The sequence below is a fragment of the Pteropus alecto genome, unplaced genomic scaffold (assembly GCF_000325575.1).
Source record: "Pteropus alecto unplaced genomic scaffold, ASM32557v1 scaffold3, whole genome shotgun sequence".
In the NCBI taxonomy this organism is placed as follows: domain Eukaryota; kingdom Metazoa; phylum Chordata; class Mammalia; order Chiroptera; family Pteropodidae; genus Pteropus; species Pteropus alecto.
In genome coordinates, this window is record NW_006442484.1 from 63,631,935 (window position 1) to 63,651,603 (window position 19,669).

At 42.9% G+C, this 19,669-nt stretch overlaps 1 protein-coding gene across 1 annotated transcript in view; it reads left to right on the plus strand.

Moving 5' to 3' along the window:
• Positions 1-5,919: 5,919 nt before the first annotated feature.
• LOC102895358 (aldehyde oxidase 2) overlaps positions 5,920-19,669 on the plus strand; it is a 78,141-nt gene continuing 64,391 nt past the window's right edge. The window contains exons 1-7 of the mRNA XM_006921332.3: positions 5,920-6,052; positions 8,362-8,419; positions 10,085-10,181; positions 11,217-11,325; positions 12,672-12,798; positions 14,695-14,756; positions 17,382-17,471. Of these exons, the coding sequence (XP_006921394.1) occupies positions 5,999-6,052; positions 8,362-8,419; positions 10,085-10,181; positions 11,217-11,325; positions 12,672-12,798; positions 14,695-14,756; positions 17,382-17,471 (597 nt within the window). The 5' untranslated portion in view covers positions 5,920-5,998. The remainder of the gene's footprint in view (positions 6,053-8,361; positions 8,420-10,084; positions 10,182-11,216; positions 11,326-12,671; positions 12,799-14,694; positions 14,757-17,381; positions 17,472-19,669) is intronic.

Below are 19,669 nucleotides of genomic sequence, written 5' to 3' on the forward strand. Positions count from 1 at the left end.
TCATCAGAAACTATTTCTATATTCAACTGCTTACTACATACTAGATGAGTCTCTAGTATAAAATTAGATTATCTTTGAAATTACAGGGCCTCTGAATACAAGATGCATCTTATCCCAAACATATGAAGTTTATGAGAATAAAGAGATTTATGACTCAAGAACTGAAAGAAATATGAAAATTATATGATTTTGATAAGAATAAAACGAACACTGACTTGTTCTTTTTTTTAGAAAATTCTTCTGAATTACAACTTTTTTCATATAACAGCATTTTATTTATTTTTAAACAAGAAAGTTTTCTGAAACAAAACATTTCTGGAGCCCAGGGTAGTCCAATAATGCCATCAAGGACCTAGTTCTTCCACGTTCCTGCTCCACTCTCTTAGAATATGGCTTTCAGTCTCCAGGTTACAAGATGCTGGCTGTACCTCAGGTGTCAAGACTATGTTCCAGACAAGATAAAAGGACTGAGGCAAAAGGCTAGACGGGCACACTAGCAGAAGTCTGACTTCTCTTTCCAATGCCTCTGAATTTCAGAGGCTTTTATTTTATTGCAATGATTAAATAGATTTTCTTCTTTGGACTATTTAATTTTTTTTTTGTTTTATTAGTTTTTTATTATTTTTTTTATTTAAGTTGATATTCAATATTTATTAGTTTCAGCTGTACAGCATAGTGGTTTGTCATTTATATAACTTACAAAGTGATCCCCTTAATAAATCTAGTACCCACCTGACACCATACAGTGTTATTACAATATTATCACTCATAGTCCTTATGCTGTGCTTTACATCCCTGTGACTATTTCGTTACTGCCAATTTGTACATCTTAAACCTATTTCAGCCACACCCAAACCCCCACCCACCTGGCAACCATCAGTTTGTTCTCTGTACCATGAGTCTGTTTCTGTTTTGTTTGTTCGATATAACAACACTTTGTTAATAACTATCTTTCTCCTTTTGATCTTTTTCAGATTCCCAGAGATGATCCTTCAACATGTACACCTTGGTCCATCCATGTGTCTTAATTCTGTTTTCCTTAAAAAATGAAAGAATTCATGATTCACCTGAAATTTTTCAAACCAGAGCAAAATATAAGTTGACTCCCACTTGTCAAGGGTAATTTTAGCATCTTTTAATTATTCCTTGTAGTTTAGGTCACTGCATAGTTATGTTTTAGGATACAAATTTTTACCAAAAGATATAATAAAGAATCAAAATTCTTGTTTTCATTTGCATTATCCTGAGGATCTATAGTATCCTGGGGGTCTTGTCTTTGTCTATTTGGGATTATGACAAAATACCATAGACCAGGTGGCTTATGAAAAGCAAACATTTATTCTTCACAATTCTGAAGGCTAGGAAGTCCAAGATCAAGGTGTCAGCAGATTTGGTGTCTGGTGAGCACCTGCTTCCTGGTATCTTCTTACTGTGTACTCATTTGGTGGAAAAGACAAGGGAGCTCTCTGGGATCTCTTTTATAAGGGCACGAATTCCACAAATGAAGTCTCTACCCTCATGACCTAAATGTCTCCTAAAGGCCCCATCTCCTAGTACCATCACCTTGGGAGTAGGATTCAACATACGCATTTGGAGGGGACACAAACATTCAGAATATATCATTCCATGCCTAGCACCCCAAAATTCATGACCTTCTTGTATGTAGGCAAACTGCTCTCCAGCTGTGAACCTAGGAAATCAGATATGTAATGTGCTTCCAAAATACACGGTGGGACAGGCCTCGGATAGACGTTCCAAAGGGAGAAATGGGAAAGAAGGAAGGGATGGCAGGTCTCAGGCAAGTTCAAATTCTTCAGGCTTGAGAATATTCCTCTTTGCCCATATACTCTGCCCTCCAGGCCCTTTCCTTATACTCATCCAGACCCAGGTGCAGGAAGGGCTCAGGTGACTCATTTGGCAATCCTGATCTCCTGTTCACACGAGTGTCAAACTTTCTCCATGCCCCACTCACGCCCCGAAAGACCAAGATCTCCTCCAGATTCACGGTTCTCGGGGTGCGGATGTCCAGGTACTTCCCTAGCCTGTTGGAGAGAGAACCCTATCTCACACAGCCCAAGGCCTCACTGGTACCCACTTCCCATAAGCGCAGCAGCCACCTGGTTCAGTAGAGGCCAACAATTGGAACTGGGAAGGGTAGGGAGGAGGCCTCATAGCCAGAAAGGTTGAGAATGCAGGGTCTGGAACACAGGCATTTAATGACCAACCCATGGGTCCTAAAAAGTGCTTCGCCATCAGTCTGCTCACCTGCATTCCAACTTTGGCTTTTGAAGAGCTCACAACAGACCACAGAACACCAGGGACATGGATGTCATGGCCAGTACTTTTCTATTTACATCAGTGAACGGGATTTGTTACGGTTTTTTTCCAGAAATAGGTTTGAGTTTGTGGAGGAGGGCTGTGTCATTTCCAGTGTTAATTCTACCATTTCATAACAGGATCTTTCAAGTAATTCATAAGACCTTTTTAAAAACAAACAAGCACCTGAGTCAATATATGAGTTTCACCCATCAGAACAATCCACTTAAAAGTGAAGGAATTTAATCTTCCCTTCTTATTAAAGAAAAAAGGAAAAGAAAAAAAGCACTGGCTGCTTTTTCCATTGATTTGAATGCGATCTGGGAGAAACACTCAGCAGAGATGCATCCTACCTTGGTCAACCCTGTAGTGAGTGATTTTTAGACTGAGCTCACAGAGTTTCTAATAAGAGGAGAAAAAAAAAAAAACCGGAAGACTGCAGGCCTCACCCCTAGCCCACTCAGCCAAGCAGGAACCTTTGTGTTTAATCTATTCACACTTAATAAGATTACATTCAAACAAAAGTTTCTCTGGCTGAAACAAGCTTGAAAACACTCCCGAAAGCCGTTCAAGGTCATTTTTCAGTTTCCCAGAAATTAATATATTTGATTCTCTTAATCCAAAGTACTTTTATATCTTCCAACTCTAACACCATAATCCAATTTTAGTACTCTAAAACTGTTCTTCTACATTAAGTGGTTGTATTTTATGTCACACTGAAGGATTTATTCCTATAAATATTTTGAAACATCGTGATCCATGTTTTTTGTTGACAGCCTCCCTGTTCCTGTAAGCCGGAATCGTGTGCTCTTTGGGTTACTGGTTTCCCTCTTTTAAGGAGCAAAGTAGGGTGGGGAACAGACTGTGGACCTTCACAAACAATCCTTGTGTCAGTTTTCCCCAAAGTGGTAGCAGCCCTCCAGAAAGGCTTCTGCCTTCACGCTTTCTCTCCCTACCTGGCTCCTTTCCCAGTTCTCATGGAATCAACTCCTACTCATCTTTCAGGCTTAGCTGTCGCTTCCTTGGGTTTTCCCTGATCTCTCTCCCCAAAACAAGGATAATTACCCTGTTCTGTGCTTCTCAAAATGGTATATATTTGATCGCTTATTAATGGTCTCTCTTATTAACCACAAACTCCTTAGAGGAAGAAAACTCATAAATCTTGTTTCCCACTGTGACTCTTAGCATAGTGCCTGGTGCAACACAGATGCTCAATACCTATGGGGTGAATGAATGAATGAATCATTAATGCCTTCTTCATTTAAAGTATTTTAGGTAATCAGTCATACATTTATTAACCCCTGCAAAGAACAAGTTGTCATTCATGCTAAGCGTTGTAGGGGATACAAGTAATTATTCTAACCTCCAAGAGCTTATCACCTAATTGGAAAAATGAGACATGACCATTGAAAAGACAACCAACTATTAATGGCAGACAAGAGACTAGTTTTCTGGTTCGTGGTTTATTAAACGAAAAATAAAGAAAGAAGTGATTAGCTGGAGCTGCGGATGCTTTCAGAATTGAGCGGGAGAAGGGAGGCCCAAAGATGCTTTTTGATGGTAGATAAAGGAAGGAAGCCCATCACAGGGGGACAGGAATGGGACTGTTAACATCACAGACACAGAAGAGCCTTCTTCAGTCATTCGACAAATACTTACTGGACACTTACTCTGGGGTAGGCACCATTCTATGCCCAGGGATATAGTGGTGAGCTGAAAGTAACATCCCTGCCTTCCTGGAACTTACATTCTAGTGGAGAATGCAAATAAAAAGGTGAACAAGAATCCATGTCAGGCAGTAATGAGTGCTACAGAGGAAATAAAATGGGGTGGTAGAAGAGAGCGTGATGGAGGTGCTACTTCAGACTGTGTGATCAGAGAAGAGCTCAGATCCGGATAACAAGAAAGCATCAGCCATGCTAAAATCTGAGAAAAGAGAAATCGAGGCAGAATGTATAACATGCACCAAAGCCTTTGGACAGGAAAATATTTAGCACTTTCAAGAAGCATGAAGAGGCCAGAGTGGCAGAGATTACAAAGAAGGGAGTACGTGCTTGAAGAGGTACTCAGCGAGATGCAAGGGGCCAATCTCGTGAGGCCTCCACAGAAAGCACATGGAGTTTACTAAGTGTGATGCAAGGCCATCGGAAACTTTCAAGTAGAGAAATGCCAGGTTTAAGCAGAAGAATAACCCTGAGAAGAGTAGTTTGATTGGAGCAAGAGATTGTTTTTGAAGAGCAAGAGGGTCTGAAGCCAAAAACAGGGATAGATTGTGGAGGACTTTGCACAGTGGGTTAAGCAATTTGGACTTTATGTTCTAGGCCTCAGAGAGCTACTAGCGGTATTTTTTATCCGAAATGGCATGATCAAAAAATCTGACCTGAAGGCTATATATGTACAGTGTCATCTCTGATTTCTCCTCTCATGACCCTGTCGTGTGTTTATTCAGCAACTTTTCAACACATGTGAAATACCCATATACGCACTCTTACTGGACACTTACTCTGGGGTAGGCACCATGCGCACCTGCATAAACACTCATCTCCACAGGTGCATGAAGATGGATATGGCTGGGACCTGGGCATTGGAGTCGTAAAGAAAGTTGGAAGCTGCCAACTGCATTTGATTAGGAATGTTTCTGTACTAGCTCCATGGTGGGAAGGATTCTGAAGCCACATCTGGACCAAGTTAGCAACGTCAAGTTGATGCCAGGTATTTGCTGTCTCTGGCAAGAGGCACTGTCACACATTGAGTTCACCTTAAGATGAAGGGTTGACTCTAACAATGGCGTGCCTGGGCTCCAAACACTCATCACAGAAGTGTCAGGGGACAGAGTTCTTACCTCTTCTCCTGAAACCTAACCACTTGAGTAGTTACCTGCTCAAGTCCTGGGCAGTACTTTAGTTGAAAGAATAAGAACTGCTTGATTTTATCTACAGATATCTAACTAGAGATATTCAGAAAGATCAAAAATGATATTTTGCTTTTTATCAAGGAATCCGTCTATATAGTCACAGGTGTTTTAATCCAGCAGATCTTGGTTTTAGCTCTTGCTTTGCCACTTACTTGAGCTACTTACCTATCTGAGCCTCTATTTACCTGTAAAATGGTTGCCTTGATTAGATCTCTATTTTCCAGTAATAAAATCCTGCAGGCAGAGAAAATGTAGGAAGGGTATGGAGGAGCCAGGTGGATACAATGCCCCACACCTCCACGTTAGGGCACAAACTGGACTGTCCACATGATTTCCTACAAGGAGACATTTCTGCAAGTAGAACAAGATAAGAGTTGGGGAAAATGGGATGTCTCAGAAATCTTACTTCTATCTCTCTTTGGGAAGGAAACCTACCCAGAATATATTCATGGGGCTGAGGCAGTGTGCAGAGTGGGTTTAAGCTTAGATGGTTATTTTCAGGTTTTTGCACTCAGACCCTCCAATTTCAGAGAAAGCAAGACGAGGTGTGGCCCATGCGTGGAGCAAGCTTTGAAACCAGGATTGTGAAAGGCAGAATGAGTCATGCAGTAAGAGGCGGGACCACACAGCTACCTCAAACTTAAAAGGCCACGAAACCAGGAAATCGTCTTTCAGTGCTTGGACCTAAATCCTTTGTGCTCAGTTCCGTGGCTGGTGCCAAAGAGCGTTTCCACCTAGAGCTGTAGGTGAAACCTGCTCACAGCTGCGATGCCCTGCCCCTCGAGATCCGATGAGTTGTTTTTCTTTGTGAACGGGAGGAAGGTGAGTGTTGAGTGCTGCTACTACGGTTTGCACAGACAGCGGGAATCTACTAGCTTGACGGGAGTACCTGTGGCCTCTTTTGGTTGAAACCCCTCTAGTCAGAGACAAGAAGCCAGGGACATGGAACCCGTACTAATTTGGACTGTTTTCCACTCAGCCAAGGCTCAGCCTCTGGGAATGTGGGAGGCAGTAAAGTATTGGGGTTAATCACATGTGCCTTGTTGTCAGAGAGTCTTGGTTCCAATCCAGTTCTGGTGTATACTGTATAAACTTATGCAAGTTACTGTTCCCTGAGCCTCAAAGTACCCATCCTTAGAATCCACTTTCTAAAGTGATTGTCAAGATTGAAAAAGAGATACCTCTTAACGCTGATTAGGAATCTCCTAAATGCTTATAAATCACTTAGCACTGAGCCTGATCTATCGGAAGCTCATTATCTGTTAACATACCTTGATCTTCAAACTCAAGAGGACAAGAAACAGAGCTTTCTTTATTTTTCTATTTATCGACTTAATTTTTCGGTTGAGTTTCCATTACACAGAATTGATTAAAATGTAATCGCAGTCAATTTAGAGTTCCCTGAGTTACGGCTCCGTTCCAGGAGGAATTTATATGACAAGAAGAGGAGGCTCTTCTGTTGCATTTCTTCCTGGCATCCTCCCCTCTAGTCCTCACTGTCAGTCCATACAGACCTCTAGTAAAGCCTTAGTGCTCTCTGCCAGGCCCCCTCGGCTCCTGAGTCTCTATCTGTCTCTCCAGGGAACCATTCTATAGTTCCCAAGGCAAGCAGCTTCTTTGTGATCTCGCCACCTGTCTTCCAGAGCCCCTCAGCCCTCCAATCCCACAAACCTAATTGGGATTTGGTCACATTCACCTCACTGCCCGTCCCAGGGCTTGGCCCAAGAAAGGAGATAGAACATAAAGCCTCTAAGTTCTTGTCATTTCCCTTCTAACTCTCTCTCCTCTCCACAGCCAGCAGCCTCCATACATTCTTCCAAAACTATCCCTTATGAGCTGAGTCCTTACTCTCTTGATCTACTGCCCTAGATTTCAGAGGTTGCTCCCTCTATTTTCTGTTCCATGTCCCTTCTAGTCATAAGCCCAGAATGAAGTGGCCAGAACGGGGAATAAGTCAAGGGTTGGAGGAAATACAGGTAAAAAAGAGTGGGTGTGAATGGGGATAGAAGTCAGCTAGATAATAAAAATATTATCCAACCACATTCTCAATAAATGTTTTTAAAGCACCTGGGGTGGGAGTAGCAGAGGAGGGCTTCTTCTTTTGTCGGGAGCCCCCCAGAGATCCAGAAAGCAGTTGCATTTTAATACCTCAAGTTAGAAGCATCTTCCTGTACTTTTTTTATTCTTTGAGGTCTACACAGGTTCATGTTTTTCTTCTGGGGAGAAAAGAAGCACCTAACATGAATAGCCCACTGTGTCTTTCTTTCCACTGATGCAAGAGAATAGCTGGAGGTGTTTGCAGAACACCCCAAGATAAAGTCAAAAACAATATCCCCAAATAAGAAATGGGAAAGAAGCACCAAAGAAGGTCCCTCCATGGCTTTTAGTGCTAAGTCCCTCAATTTTCAAGGTGAGGGAGCAAAGAATTCTAGTGTTTTGCCCTGAGGTGCTGAGCTGAGGCAACGAGGCTCGCCATCAGTCACTCTGCCAGTGAGAAGGCTGGCATACTCCAGGGCTACAGATGACAGCAACCAGCAACTCTCTTACCTCCCCCTTTTGCTGCCAACTCTTCAAGTCCCTGATGTTATCAAATGTACTCCCCACTAGAGGTGTGTCGGAGATGACAGAATAGAAACTTCCTGCCCAGCTTTCTTCCCTCCAGGACCCCCCGCCCTCCTCTCTCTCTGTCTCTCTCTCTCTTCTCTCTCACTCTCTTTCACATACACACACACACACACACACACGCACACACACACGCACACGCACACGCACACAACATCCAAGTCTCTTCCCAATTTGACATATTTCAAAAGTACAAACAACTGGGTTGGAAGGTTCCACAAAAATAGACAGTGGTGCAAACGTGAAGAATACAGCCTCCAGGGCACGTTTACGCAGCAATGGTTCTGGCTGTGATCACATAGACAAGCAATATGGCCACACTTGCTTGGTGAGTCTCTTGTTCTATAAATGCATGTGAAGATTGTTTGCTGTCAGATCACAGAAAAAGCAGGGGCAGATGAAATTGGACCTAATATTATATCCCAACCCCTAAATCAAGCAGACTACGACAGCCACTCCCCTGGGTCACTGATACAGTCCCCATGATCATCTTTCTGTTTCCAACTCAGGTGATAGAGAGGAATGCGGACCCTGAAGTCACTCTGCTGACCTTCCTACGAAAGAACTGGACCCTTTTGATCGAAGTCTTGGCTGTGTCTATGTTTGCCTTAAAACCTAGATCAGCTGTGATTATGAAAACTAATCGAACTCTTCATCCCCAGTCAGCCCCCTTGACCCTTGCTCTCCCTTTGCTGTTGGCAATGGTTTTAAGGATATTAAGTTAAGTGGACTATTTAGAGAGGATGAAGTTTCCCCAGAGTTTTTTATATCTTGATTTAGTAGCACTGAAATAGAAGCTGAGCTCTTTACTTTAGCACTAATTACTGCTTTCAAGGCCTTCCAGGTCCCAGGAGGGTGATTATGAAATGAAGGCTTATGGTGCATGTACCCTGCCCTGGGAAACCCGATTCTCCAGAATCAGGAAAAGAACACATGTCATAGGAAGATCGCTTTTAATTTTCTTACAACAGATTTTCCCCCACCATTTTGCATTCTGAAAATTGGATCTTTATGATGGCAAATATATTTTAATTGGTAAATTAATGGATCTCTCAGGGAAGCAAAAAAAAAAAAAAAAAAAAAAAAAAAAAGAAAGAAAAAAGAAAGAAAGAAAAAAGAAAAGAAAGAAAGAAATTAAAAATTGAGGAAATCAGCCCCAGAAAAGTTTTGTTTAAAAGCCCACATGGTTCTTCATTGTCAATGTTTGAAAATTTCTTAATTGAAAATTAAGAAATCTCATATTTTTAAAAATTGAGGTTTTCCTGCTTCTCATAAAAAATGGGAATAGTCATCCCTGTGTGGCTACAGTCTCACTTAAAGCTGAGTAGGGACTGTCACTAGTCCCCTGTGTAAAGTGGGGCATGAGCTCTCCAGTACTCCCAGCCACTTTCATGTAACCACTCTGATAAGCATCTGAGGTTATGACTTAACTTAAATGAACAAGCATATGGCTTTTAAATAAATGAATGAATGAATGAGTGAATGAATGCATGAATAAATAAATAAATAAATAGATAGATAGATAGATAGATAGATAGATAGATAAATAAATAAATAAATAAATGAGTGAGTGAGTGAGTGAGTGAGTGAGTGAATAAGCAAGCCAGCCAGTGATTTCAAACTCTAATCCCATAAATTTTGTGGAAATGAACCACAATTTAGAGAGAAAGGTGACTAAAGAGAGGGAACAGAGGCTGAGCATAGATTTGGGATTAAACTTGATCCAAACGGGAGCAGAGGAACACGCAAAGTAGGATATGAAATTAAGGGTGGGCGTTTTCTCCAAAGGCCCTCACTTGCATTCAAATACAATACAAATTACTTGGCAAAACTAGCAGTACTTTGAACTGCTAAATATAAGTTCCTTTTTTCCAATTACATGATTGGAACCCAAAAGAATACTCATAACAAAATAGGATTTTTCAAAGGGCTTTTACTTTTACATCCATTATCCTACAAGATGCTTATGATAAGCTTGTAAAGATAAAGTAGGTATTACTTTCTGTCTTTGCAAGTGAGAAAACAGACAGGGAGAGTTTAACACAATTAGTGTCGCACAGCTGATAAGATATGGAGTAGCCTTTCCTGAGACCTGGAGACAGGAAAATGACTTCTCAGACCTGCACCCCCGCCCCCAAGAAGACTTTCCTCGCTAGTAACACCCTAGGGAGGCAGCTATAATGGAGGTGACATGTCTACCTTGGTATCGTCTCCTTGACCACTTCCTTCCAGTAGGCCTCACGGGAACCAAGTATGCCTGTGGAAGAGGAGGCTGTGGTGCCTGCACCGTGATGGTGTCTAAGTGTGACCCCACATCCAAGAAGATAAGGTATCCTGCCCAGAAGCCCAGAGGCCAGGGGAGGGCTTTGTTTCTTTGCCAGACTTGTATTCTCATCTCGCAGCTGAAGGAGATCTCGAAGACCTCTCAGCCTGTGATTCTCAGTACCTCTGGATCTTAGGGCCCTCTGAAAATTGAATAAAAGTTAGGAACACTTTACTAGGAAAATGCATAAATAAATTACATTTTTCACACAGTTTCAAGGGAGAGCATGGACCTCCCAAGGCCCATCTATGCATCCCAGGTTAAGAAACCCCAACGTAGGCCAGCCCTTCGTTTTACAGATGAAGAAACTGAGGCTCAAAAATGTGTAGTGACTTGTTCAAGGTCATATAACTAGTGAGCTGTAGAACAAGCATTGAGATAGGGTTTCCAAGTCATATTTTCTGGCTTGGACATTAATGCTCTTTCTACTGTTGGGTTGGACCAATCCTGCACAGCAGAGGCCTGAGTCATAATTCCATCCTTAAATTAGGGCCAGATTCCAGGACTTGGGCTGCTCCCAAGTTCACTGGCCCAAGAAATCAAGAAATGCCCTCAGAACACAAGCCATCTAACACTGTTGAGTGACCTTATACAGGGAGTTTAAAATTAACAAGCAAAAAAAAAAAAAAAAATTCATGAATATGGGAAAAAGACATAGGTGTGCCTTTTACCTATTATGGGGTCACTGTCCTAATGAATACCATTGAGGTCCAACCATACTTCTGGTGACATGAGTCCATTCCATTGAGTCCAGACCCAAGTGGGTCTGTTTTGGGCTTGGAAATTTTTTCTGAAGTTCAGAATGCCTATATTCCCCCTGAGGATCTCCAGTTCTTACAGATAACAGAGTCGGCAGAGAGGAGACTAAATTCTTCCTCCCTGTCACCTCTCCAGCTCCTCAGCTGTCAGGTTGATTGACAGGTTTGGGGGGTGGGATTTCCTGCAGCCCTTTTCCGTTCACAGGTTCACGGGTTTCACAGGTTCCCCATGAGGCAGGACTATGTTATTCCCTTTGATTTTCCTTGTGCTTTTCATACAAAGACACTTCTCCATCACTGCATGCCTGGTGCCCATCTGCTCTCTGTATGGAGCTGCTATCACCACTGTAGAAGGTGTCGGAAGCATCAAAACCAAGCTTCATCCCGTACAGGTAAGAGCACATGCTCATATTCTAACTTGTTAACGTTATCTTTTTAACCAATGCTGAGTTGACTGTGCTGCTTGAGGCTTCTCAGTTGTGGCCAGGTAAGTAGAAGCTTTGGCTGCATGTTGCTCAAGATAATAAAGAAAGCTGGAAATCCATCCATATTTTATTAGATGATCATCTTTTTTCTTACTCTTCCTACTTGAATGATAAATAGGATTATCAAAACATTTATTAATGCCTATTGGACTACGGCGTGGAATAAATAAATAAAATAAATGTCTCGGAGGCTAACAGGATAAAATTCAGGATTAATCCCTATGGCATGGTGGCCTTTGGAGTAAAATCAGAATTGAGGGTGACTGCGCAAGAGCATGAGGACAATCATTTTTACAAAGCTTAACTTGAAGCTGAAACAAAGAGGCTGGTTTTAGGAGTACCGTGACATGCGTTGGCAGAAACACATTGATCCCACTGTCATTGTCACTGGGGGTTTGGAGATTCATAGATCCAGACCTACCAATACTTCAAGTCTTTCCAGGAAGGAGGAGCCTGGGTTTAACCACATGAGAATGGATTCCAGGGAGATCAGCCAAGGCCAAGGACCCAATAGAGTTCACTGGGGTCTCTGAGAAGGATGTTCATGCCGAGGTCCAATAACTCAACCACTGGGATTAATCACTTTGTGAAATCTAGAGCAGAGATTCCCAAACAAATGTGTGTAAGAAGCAGCTGGGAGCTTATTTAAAATGCAGATCCCAATTCAGGAAGTTTGGAGCAGAGGATGGACATTCTGCATTTTCTACAAGCTCCCACGTGGAACTGACACCACTAGTCCTTGGACCACACTTTAAATAGCCATGATCTAGAACACAGACCAGAATCCTGGACCTTTGAAAGTCGGGCTCCTTTTTGAGCCAAATGAAAGAATTTAAAGAAAAAAAGTAACAAGAGGTCAATAGTACATAGTCTCCAAGTTAACCAAAAAGAGATGGCCCTATGGTCAAAACTAAGCTGGACACGATGTCAGAGTGTTCAAGACAATGGTTTTTGATACAACACTTGCCTTATAATTACTGATTTCTGGAGAATTCTCATTTTAGGAATGGAGGCTGCATGCTGCTAATTCTCAGTTAGAAGGATCTGGGCATTGGAGCTTGAAAACAGCTTCTGAGTCACCTCATCCAGGAGCAGGATAGGAAAGGAGACACTGGCCACCTCTGATTGAGGGGCAGAGTGCACTGCTCAAGGAGTGGGTTTCATCCTGACAAGGCAGGTCCAGGATGTGGACTCTGGTGAGAGGTGGTGGCAGCAGGAAAGCAGGGCCTGTGACCACGCACGTGTCCTTTCAGGAAAGGATCGCCAAGAGCCACGGCACCCAGTGCGGGTTTTGCACCCCTGGGATGGTGATGTCCATGTACACACTGCTCAGGAACCACCCGCAGCCCTCAGAGGAGCAGCTCATGGAAGCCCTGGGAGGTAGGTCTGACATGGAGAGAACCCGCCTCCCCCGCAAGGCTGGGTGGGAAGTGCGCCTCGGGCTGCTCCACCCCACCCACAATGCCACCCCAGTCCCACTCGGAGACCCCCTCGGTTGTTTCTAAAGGAGCTACAGTTCACCCAAGAAAGAGAATGTCAAGCTGTACCCTGCTTATCAGAGTACTTGCTGGAGTGGCCTGCACAGAACTGATATTGCACGTGGACCACACCCCCATCTTGACACCCCATTTCTCTATCCAGTGACTTATTTGGCTGCCTTCCTTAGCAATGTTGTAACAAAGTACCACAAACTGGGTGGGTTAAAACAACAGAATTTTATTCTTTCACAGTCCTGGAGGCTAGAAGTTTGAAATCGAGCTGTCGGCTGCGTCATGCTCCCTCTGAAGGCTCTAGAGGATTCTTCCCTGCCTCTTCCTAGCTTCTGGTGGCTGACAGCCACCCTGGCATTCCCTGACTTATAGATTCATCACTCCAATCTCTGCCTCCATCTTCTCATGGCTTTCTTCCCGTGTGACAGTGTCCAAATTTCTCTTTTTGTAAGAGCACAAGTTACTGGATTAGAACCCACTCTCATCCAGTATTACTTCAATTTAACTTGACTACATCTAAGAGACCCTATTTCCAAATAAAGCCACATTCATAGGTTCCAGAGGTTAGGACCTCAACATATCTTTTTGGGTGGACACAATTCAACCCATCACAGAGCCCTTCACACATTGAAAAGCTCCCTTAAATTTCGCAAGAGGTTTAAGTCACTAAAGAGGAGTTCATAAACACATCCCTTTTTCAGAATTAATAATCGTCATTTTCAGGTGTCAGTAATCCTTAAACAAGTCTTTTAGATACACACATTTTTAGACTGAGGCCTGAAAGGTGAGCACAGACACACTCTCCTATTCTACCAGTTGCTGGTAGAATTCCTTTATTCTGTTCCATTATAGAAAATCAGATCAATTCATCTAAAATCTCCATCTTCCTTAAGTTCTCCCACTATGTGAGGTCCTTCAACAGCTCCTCACGCCTCAAATGTGGCCAAGTCTACTCTCCTTCACCAAGCATCCAAAGAAGTCCAATGGGCCTCGTTCACCTGTGCTTCCTCCTCTGCTACGTGACTCCCTCCTGGGCAGTCTCCTCTCCACCTCCAATTCCTCTGCATGTTCCCATTTCTGCACCTTTGCTCATGCTGCTCTGTGAACCCTGAACACCCTCCTCCCACTCTCCATCAACCCGTTGCTTGCTCATCCTTCCAGCCTGGGCTTCTTCGTGAAGCCCTCCTGAATGAACTCTATCCCACACTGACTTCCTCCATTCCCACCCCTACACCTTCATCCTTGGAAACCTGAGGTTCTCAAACTTTATTATGCAGTGAAATTACCTACAGACCTCTTCAATGCAGATTCCTGAGCCTATCTCCAGAGGTTCTAATTCAAGAGAAGTGGAGAATGGCAAGGATCTGCATTTACAGTGCCCTTAGGAAATTCTGATGCAGTGACCTAAACTCCATGAGGAGCACCACTAACTGTCCAGGGCATAATATCCTGCTCATACAGTGCCTCAGCAATGGCCTACGTTTTCTGTGTTTTGGGGTCCCCCACATCTTACAGAATGTCTGAAATATAGTTGTTGTCCATAGAAACATGCTGAATGAATGAATAGATGCAAGCGAGCTCGCCAGATAGACTATCATCTTCTTTAACACAGAGAATAAAACTGCCATGGAAGTGGTGGAAAAGATAATGTTCTAAGAAAAGAAAAAAGTATTGAACCGTTTGGAAGATATCTAAATACTCCCAAAAAAACCTGAGTCTGTTTTAACTTCCAAAAGAAACCGGTAAAAATAAAGCCTGCCGATAACAAGGCTTCTTCTCTGATTAGGTAATCTATGCCGCTGCACTGGGTATCGGCCAATTCTCGAGAGTGGAAGGACATTCTGCGTGGTAAGTAGATGACTACGGAGACACTCTACAGAGCAAAATGACAGTGACAGCTGGTCAAGGCTGGGACTACAGGAGCTTAATTTTTTAGACCATCTCAATAGACTGTAAGGGAGACCAACGAGTTAGCTCCAACCGACTCACGGGAGTTTCAGCTATTTGCTGAGGACGGGGTGAACGTTACACCTTTTTTGATGTTTCATGGCACACCGCTGAGGTCAGGCAGGTGATCTAACCAGCCCTGCAGACATCTTCCATGCCTAGGTAAGCAGGGCCTCAGGACAGGACAGGCGGGAGGGCTCCAGCAAATGGAAGGAGACAAGCGAAAGACTGGAGTTTGCTTTGAGGAGGCCAGGTTTGTCCCAGGAGTCCAGACCAGCGGGCAAGTGTGAGCATGAAGAAGCCAAATGCGCAGTGTGGAATCCAAAATTCACCCCAAGTCCAAGAGCAACAGGGGGTTTCCTCTGAAAAATGGGGATACCTCACTGGGCTGCTGTGAAGATCAAATGAGAATTTATGGCCAAGCACGTAGCAAAGTCTTGCTTGGCACTTAGTAAGAAATCAACAAATAGTTATTAGCATTATTAGGAATACTATTGATGCTACGAATAGTGTTTGATGGGAAGACCAGACAAGCACACCTGATCGCTCTCTGCGGAGGGTTGGACGGATGGGGACAGTACCACCTCTAGACTCAAGCAAGAGAGACCCCACATTTTGAACGACCCCTCGCTGGTCCTCCTCCAGCCATTCTCAGGCCACCGGGCAAGGTGACTTGTTCACCTATGGCCTTCACCTCTTTGTAGACCAGTCTCCAGGTACAGCCTTGACCCCATTCTCAAGCCTGACACAAGCTTCTCCCTGAGTCCATCTACCTAAGGCAGATCAGAATGGCCAATGTGTGCACCCCTGGGTCAAAGGATGGCAACCACTGGCTGGCTGTTTTTGGAGGGAATGGACAGAGCTTGGACATCCAGGTTGGGGCATTCACAAGGTTGTTTGAAGCCCCTCACAGTGCAGAACAGAGCCAAAGTGGGGAGAGAAGGGCAGCAGGGGGCCTCCAGCTGTTCCCTTGCCCTACGTCCACAAATAGTAGAGGTGGCGTGCCCCATTCCCCAGAGCCAGGCGGGGCCCCCTTGCGTACATGTCCCAGGCTCTGCCACATGGGGGAGCCAAAGCTGACAAGCCGAAAAATAAAATGAATACCCATTAAACTACTGGTGTAAATGGAAAAGCACTTGTGCAGTACAGATAAAGTTAAAGGAAACCTCTACCCCTCTGGAATGTGGATCGCCAAGAGCCACGGCACCTAGTGCGGGTTTTGCAGCACAGAATTTGGGGATAAAGGCAAAAATATGGTCAGAGACCCACCCCGAGGCCAGCAGGCACCAGGAACTTTAATGGATGAAAGGAACCTGTCCCCAGTGGGGATATCCGAGGTTCCCATCTACTAGGCCAAGAGAAGACTGGGTTTTTCTGTTATCACTGGCCATCCCATCGTGAAACCTCTCAGAGCTCTGAGTAAGAGATAAAGTGCTGTTAGCTTGGCCCAGCTGTTTTGCTTCTGGGACAGACTTAGGAAGATGCAGCCTGGAACATTTTAGCAGAGACAGAGAACTGGGGCATCTGGCAGCAAGTATTTTGCTAGATACTTGGGAAAAATTGTTTAAGGAAGAAGACACAAGAGGTGAATTTGGAAGAAATAGGAAATAAAAGAGCCGGCAAATAGAAATCTGCTTTAAAATTCATCAATTGCCCATTAATTCTCAGTCAGTCCCTTGCAGATCCCAAATGTCTGGTAACCAAAGTGATTTTTTTCCATCTTCCTTTATTTTTTATTTTTTATAAGGTTCTTACATAAATGATAATATTTAGTGTTTTCGAATCTTATATATGCCAGGGAATAGATAAATTGTTATTTCCTCGAAAAGCATCTTAGCAATTAAGTCTACCACTAGGAGTCCACCTAAGAAAAAATTCAGAGATGTACATAAAGCTGTACAAGTAAAGACAGAAATGTTTATTACAATGTTATTTGTAGTTATGAAATGTAGGGGAAAACCTAAGTATATACATCACTGTCAAATTTTAAAAAAATATATATGTGTGTATAAATATGTGTATATATTATCTGTGTGAAGATATATATGTATATATCTTTAAAAGCTGGATTATTATACAATCAGCGAAATTATATTTTAAAGACACTTAATGATATGGAAAAAGACACAACATAAATGAACAAAACAATAGGCAAATAAATGAACAAAAAAGCAAAATAAAAAGTACTATAAATATAGTACAAATATATATTATGTAAGAATAATCAGTAGAATAGGGTAATGATAGTTTATTTCTTTTCTTCTCTATATTATATATTATTGTTTTAATTATAGGTTTCGTATATGGTACATATATCATATTATATAATTTACAATTCCATCTGTACCATTTTACTTTAAAAATAAAGCAAAAGATAAAAAGATCTTGTAATTATCTATTGCAATAGAAACCACCAAAAGTGACTAAAAAACATCTGGAGTCTCATTTAAATTGCCAAAACGTTCCAGGCGCACGTTCATTTACCTATTAAAAGGTTTTTCATCTCAAGGCGTTTCTCTTCCCTAGGAGTCAAATGGCTGTCAACAGAAAGGAACAGGAAACTGCTGCTTGGATCAGGGAGAAAATGATTCTTTCTCACGTGGCAGGAACAGTGACGTGAGTCCCTTTTTTTGTTTTGTCCTCTCCATCCCACCCCCACCTCCCCTACTCCCCCACTCCCAGAGAGTACTGCTTAATACCAGCCCAGTGTTGAAACTGTGCTTGTTAGTTCATTTTCTGCTTTACTTACAAATGTCCAAAGTGCCTGCACAAGTAAACCACCACTGAGTGAAGTGGTGATTCACAGCCCACGCTTAGTTTCCCCTTTATGGTCTTGGAAGGCTGAAACAAGGAAACAAAAACCTGTTCAAACAAGAGAAAAAAGACCTATCCCAGTAAGAACGAGTCCTGCCCTCTGGTGGAAATGGGTTTCTGTGCCCACCACTCACTACTCAGACAGAGTTGTCCTCTATCACTGTTTCCTCCTTTGTCGGGAGAGGGCACTGCAACCTCAGGAAGGCTGAGAAGCTCATCCAAAGTCATGTGGCAAGTTCATGGCCCCACAGCTGGGAAATCCAGCCTGAAACATCCTAGTTCCCGGCTTTGCTCCCTCAGAGATACTAGTTTCCAGAACAGACCCACTGCCAAGGTCTTAAATAAATTATTTAGAGAAGCTGAAATACAGAATAAAACAGAGTCAGCTCCCTGCAGACAAGGAAATCCGAGAGAATAGAGTTGGCCTTAGAGAAAACTGAGCCCATCATCCTTCCTGTATCCATTTCTATCCCTCAGACCTACCTTGTTCCGATTCTTTGCCTCCCGCTGCCACCGTCTTTTGGTCTGAAGAAGGTATGCAATGGAACAGAAGAGTGTTGCAAAGGAAAATGGGCTGCCCCCCACCACCACACACCCCAGGACCATTTCACAGAGGATCAGTGCCTTGGAGGGGCCAGTACCTTCTAAAGTCTGATTCTCGATTTTGTGGTTTCCGAGATTCAATCTGGGCAATGACTGGGCTCCGGAAACCACCTGACTCACCTGAACCAAACTCAAAAGAACATGATATTTAAACCGGATTGTGCCCTGATATTCATTTATAAAGAGAAACACAATTATAAAGTAGATCTTATAATCATTGAGCCACATGTCCTTTCCCTATGTGAAAACACACATCGGAAGCCACAATATGAGAAAGTTGCTTGGTGAGCATGTATACAGAGCAGTTGAATAATCTTAAGGGTGACATCGTAGAAGACCCCTCTCTTCCACCAGGGTAGACCAGCTGGCTGGCCAGTGTCTGCCCCTCAGTCCCTCCCTCTCTCTAAGCTATGTTAATATCTTCCATTGGGTAACTGTTACATCTTGGCCTAGCACCCATTAAGGGGAACTTGTAATTCCTCATTATGTTTGTTTTACATTTTAATTCTCAGACACGGTCTTATTTCCAGGTTTTAGAGATATGTCACAGTATTGCTCTCAGGTACTGCTTACGTTTCTAATTTCAGCTAACACAAAAATTGATCATTCAGATGTTGGCCTATAACGCTTCAATCTGAGGTCCTACTAAGAACCCTTACAAGAAACAGTTCCAAGTTTTCTTTCTGGATCCTGGGAAGACCTCAGAGAGATAGAAAAAGATGGGGAGTGTTAGACAAATGTCAGGCCATTTCACCTAAGTGTCTCAATTACCCTTCAAAAAATGCATATTTCCATTTAGCCTTCAGAAAAGTTAAGTACTTTTCCATGAGAAGGGTCAGAATTGTGGCAGGGCTGAGAATGAACCCAGATCCGTGTGCCCCCAATATCTCCCCACTCTCTTCTCCAGCACACAAACTTCTAGCCCTCCTTCCCATAATTCTCTCCCAATTTCTCTAACCTGTTCAGGAACGTTTTCTGGGAATAAGTGTTTGATTCAGACAAGTTTACAGTTTGGGTAACTCTTCGCTGTGCTTTAGTTTCCTACTCGGTAAAATGGAGATAATTTTCTTTCTTCGTACGGCTGTTGTGAGGATTAAATAAATTACTAATACATGTAAAGGCGCTTGAAAAGTAAGCACCCCATAAATGTTAACTGCTGTTATTAAAGTTAGTGGGGTATGTGTGTGTGTTTACACATGGGCGTTTATGTTTAGAGTCATTTTTACTTACGCTGTAAGACTTCTCAGAGCGTTTAGCATTTTGAATCTTGTCTTGACAGGTGAAAAGATAGAGGTTGTTTGTGATACAGTGGAGAGGATTCCTCAAACTTATTTGACCTCTGACAGTTTTTTATAGACCGTCTTGGTGTTTCATGGTGTACTATTTAAAGTATCTCA